This window comes from Ctenopharyngodon idella, chromosome 15, assembly GCF_019924925.1.
Source record: "Ctenopharyngodon idella isolate HZGC_01 chromosome 15, HZGC01, whole genome shotgun sequence".
In the NCBI taxonomy this organism is placed as follows: domain Eukaryota; kingdom Metazoa; phylum Chordata; class Actinopteri; order Cypriniformes; family Xenocyprididae; genus Ctenopharyngodon; species Ctenopharyngodon idella.
The window spans coordinates 33,996,114-34,000,052 of record NC_067234.1 but is presented as its reverse complement, the minus strand read 5'-3'; the positions used below and the strand labels follow the sequence as shown (position 1 = coordinate 34,000,052).

The window sequence follows — 3,939 nt, the reverse complement described above, 5'->3', positions numbered from 1 at the left end:
TTCTGCGCATCCTCAGTGCGCGCGGTGTCATATTTCTTAAAGGTGCCGCATATTCTTAAAGGGATAGTTCACCCAAAAATGAAAATTCTGTGATCATTTACTCACCCTCAAGTTGTTTCAAACCTGTATGAATTTCTTTCTTCTGTTGAACACAAAAAAATATATTTTAAAGAATATCTGTAGCCAAACAGCTGATGGACCTCACTGACTTCCATAGTATTTTTTTATACTGGAAGTCAAAGGAGTCCTTCAACTCTTCGGTTTCCAACATTCTTCAAAATATCTTCTTTTGTGTTTGACAGAAGAAAGAAATTCATACAGGTTTGAAACAACTTGAGGGTGAGTAAATGATGACAGGGTGAACTATCCCTTGAAGTCCCCATTAAAAATCAAAATTGAATTTTTTTGGCTTTTAGTGTGAATATGTTAGCCTTACTTTTATCAATAAGCTAGTGTGCTCCAATGACAAAATTTGCATTTAGAAGATATAAGCATTCAAAATGTTCATTCTATATAGGGGGAATGATTTAGATAGTGTAAATATGCTTTTCAGTGGGGTGAATGATGTCTGGTTTCACGTTAAGGCCGGGACACACCAACCCGACGTCAAAGAACTAGCAGCAATGAAAGCCGACGATGTTGTCGCCTCACGTCGGCTGTGTCGGGGAAAAAATATGTGCTTGAACACACCGAAAGAACTTCAGCCGACTATCAACTAGCACGCACGTTCTGCGCCTGCGTATAAAGGAGATAACTGTCTATTTAAGCAGATATATTTGTCTATATTCAACGCTGGATTTGCACAAAAGATTAACATGATGGAACATGCTAGTCAATGAGTTGAATCAACTCAACTGACTACATTAATTTTGTTCACTAAACATTCAGAAACATCCAGTTTCATTCTAAAAGTTGTAACTTCTTCCTGAGTCTCTCCATCAGTGTCTGACTCCGGTTTGAACAATGTAAGGCTGAAGACCGTTACTGACAATCCTCATTTTGGCTGCGTGAGATTCTCCAGCTTTGTTGTTGTTGAGCAACCGAAGCGTGAGCTGTTAAAGCTCCGCCCTCTTCTGGAAAGGGGGCTGGGAGCAGCAGCTCATTTGCATTTAAAGGGACACACACAAAACAGCGTGTTTTTGCTCACACCCAAATAGGGGCAAATTTGACAAGCTATAATAAATGATCTGTGGGGTATTTTGAGCTGAAACTTCACAGACACATTTTGGGGACACCAGAAACTTATATTACATCTTGTAAAAGGGGCATAATAGCTTTTTACATGCAAAATTCTTTCCACACTGATACTGTTTTAATTGTATCTTCTGAGACATTTTGTTCAGTTTTTGAACAAGTTTTTTTTCTCACAGTTATGAAATCCTGTAAATCCTTTATATTTGTACAACTTACTGCAGTAATATTACTGGAATCTTTAAAACCATCTCTAAGTAATGCAAATGATCAACAGTTTGTTTATTGTTTAATATTTTATAGATTCTATTACATCCACCATATTTGATGAACTGAAGCTTTGGAACTTTTTTTGTTAAATAAAAGATAAAAATGAACTCAAACCTCTTTGTATGATACAAGACCTGATCATTTGGCTAATAATGCTGTACATCCCAAACATATTCATCACAGTATTATGATTAAACTCATTAATGTGATTAAAACTAAACAACTCATTCTCTTTGTTTATTAAATAGATCAATCAAGACAAGATGTTTGTTTTATTTCTCATAATTGCATGTACAATCAGACCACAATATAGTACACTTAGTATATAAAGTAAATTAATTGAATATATCTAATTCAAATAAGACCTACTAAGCACACAATCAATACTGACAGAAAAAAGTACAATGATTTACAGTGTAAGAGATGTTGACTGGTGAAACTTCAAATCTTAAATCTTTTAAGTTTTCAGTGCTTTTCACCAAATTCACAAAATTAAATGATAATGTGCTTTCAGTATAAACTCCATATTTTATCTCTGAGAATTTACTTGAATGTATTTAACATGAAAACTAATGTTGATCACTTGCAACATTTTTTCATATGAAAGTGAAGGCTTGATAAATGTCTAAAACTCTTCCCACACTGAGTACAGTGGTACGGCTTCTCTCCAGTATGAACTCGCTCGTGCTTTTTCAGGCTTCCAGACAAAGTGAAACTCTTGTTACAATATGAGCACTTGTAAGGTCTTTCTCCAGTATGAATTCTTTGATGCTGTTTTAGATTGAAAGCTGTTGTAAAGCTCTTCCCACAGTCACAACACACATGATCTCTCACTTCATCATGTGTTTTCTGGTGCAGTTTAAAACTGTCCAGCCGTGAAAAACTCTTTCCACAGAAAGAACACACATAAGGCCTCTCACCTGAATGAACTTTCAAGTGTTGTTTTAGATTTGATGAAGAAATAAAATCTTTACCACACTGATTACAGTTAAATGGTTTTTCTCCAGAGTGAATGCGCAGATGAACTTTTAAAACTGTTGGATCTCTGAAACTCTTCTCACACTGAGTACAGCAGTACGGCTTCTCTCCAGTATGAATTCGCTCATGTGATTTCAGGTGTGCAGACTGAGCGAAACTCTTGTCACAAGATGAACACTTATAAGGTCTTTCTCCGGTATGAATTCTTTGATGCCGTTTCAGTTGAGTAGATGCAGTAAAGCTCTTCCCACATTCAAAGCACACATGATCTTTCACTTCATCATGTGTTTTCTGGTGCTGTTTAAAATTCACCAGCCAAGAAAAACTGTTTCCACAGAGAGAACACACATAACAGCTCTCATCTGAATGAACTTTCAGGTGTCGTTTTAGACTTGATGACAATTTAAAATATTTACCACACTGATTACAGTTAAATAGTTGTTCTCCAGAGTGAACACGCAGATGAATTCTGAGTCCAGATGTATATGGGAAACTCTTTCCACACTGTGAGCAGGTGTGCAGCTTTTTGGCTTTTGTTCCTTGAGTTGTGAAGTCACAGTGTTTCTTTACATCATTTAGTTTGTGTCTTTGCTCCTTCACTTCCATCTGGTCTAAAATAAACATATTAAGAGTGTAGAATCAGTTCAAGGAGGATAAAAATGAAAATTCAAAAGAACATTTAGCAGAAAACAAGACATCAGGTGTCTGTCTGTGTGATTGTCAAGAATCTTTAATGTGTAAAGGTCAGTTCTGTCATTCACTTGTTAAAATGATTAAAACAGACATTATGATGATTTATACAATGTTATCTGCATATAATGATATATACAAGGTTATGATCAGTTACATGCATTTCTCATTTAAATACAGCTTATTTTTTCATAGAATTATTGACTCAAGAATGGACACCAACCTATTTGTTCCTCAGTTTCTTCATGTTTTATTCTGGATGGTTCTGGATCACTCATGTCTTCAATCTCCTCTTTAATAAACTCCATCTTTAACAGTCACACAGATTTCAGCTGCTACACCTGGAGTTTGTCCTTCTCTTGTAGGATGATGTGGATATTCCCAGTATTTATTGGTGAATTGTTGTGGGAGAGACACCAGATCTGCCAAATTCAAAGAGAAGTTACTGAATTTATACTGAATGACTTTAATTATGAGTGGTGCAGGGATGACATCAGAACTCTGAAGTCTAATTCGCTGCTGGTTCCTTCGAGATTTTCATATGGGGTTTTATAGAGGGGTATTTTTGATTTATGCATAAAAAAAAGCCTGTGGTAAACATAACTGGACTATACTTTGACATTTTGTTCTACAACGTAAATTTTACACACCTGTAGTGAAAATGCACAACTCGCATTCTGCTTATTACAACTCGTGAGTTTCTGGTCACAGCTTTCAGTAGGGGTGGGGGAAAAATTTGATTCTGAATTGATTTTCTAAATGTTAAATGATAACGTAATGTTAACGGAAGGTAAAAGGCGTGACTCTAAA

The 3,939-nt window shown here is 35.7% G+C and overlaps 3 protein-coding genes across 3 annotated transcripts in view; all 3 read right to left on the bottom strand.

Annotated features, from left to right (window-relative positions):
• The window catches only part of LOC127495753 (zinc finger protein 239-like), a 35,639-nt gene that overhangs the window by 17,900 nt on the left and 13,800 nt on the right, over positions 1-3,939 (bottom strand). The gene's annotated exons all lie outside the window — the stretch shown is intronic.
• The window catches only part of LOC127495721 (zinc finger protein 501-like), a 70,500-nt gene that overhangs the window by 58,585 nt on the left and 7,976 nt on the right, over positions 1-3,939 (bottom strand). The gene's annotated exons all lie outside the window — the stretch shown is intronic.
• LOC127495750 (zinc finger protein 239-like) lies at positions 1,450-3,476 on the bottom strand. Its single transcript, XM_051862993.1, has 2 exons — positions 3,353-3,476; positions 1,450-3,050 (listed from the first exon to the last, which is right to left on the bottom strand). The coding sequence occupies exons 1-2, from the start codon at positions 3,435-3,437 to the stop codon at positions 2,041-2,043; spliced, it is 1,095 nt and encodes a 364-aa protein (XP_051718953.1). The 5' UTR covers positions 3,438-3,476; the 3' UTR covers positions 1,450-2,040.

Excerpts from the sequence above, each read along its gene's own strand:
- LOC127495750 (XM_051862993.1), bottom strand. The coding sequence starts at position 3,437 with ATGGAGTTTATTAAAGAGGAGATTGAAGACATGAGTGATCCAGAACCA. Across the intron at positions 3,051-3,352 it reads AGAAACTGAGGAACAAATAG|ACCAGATGGAAGTGAAGGAG; the intron begins GTTGGTGTCCAT and ends TGTTTATTTTAG.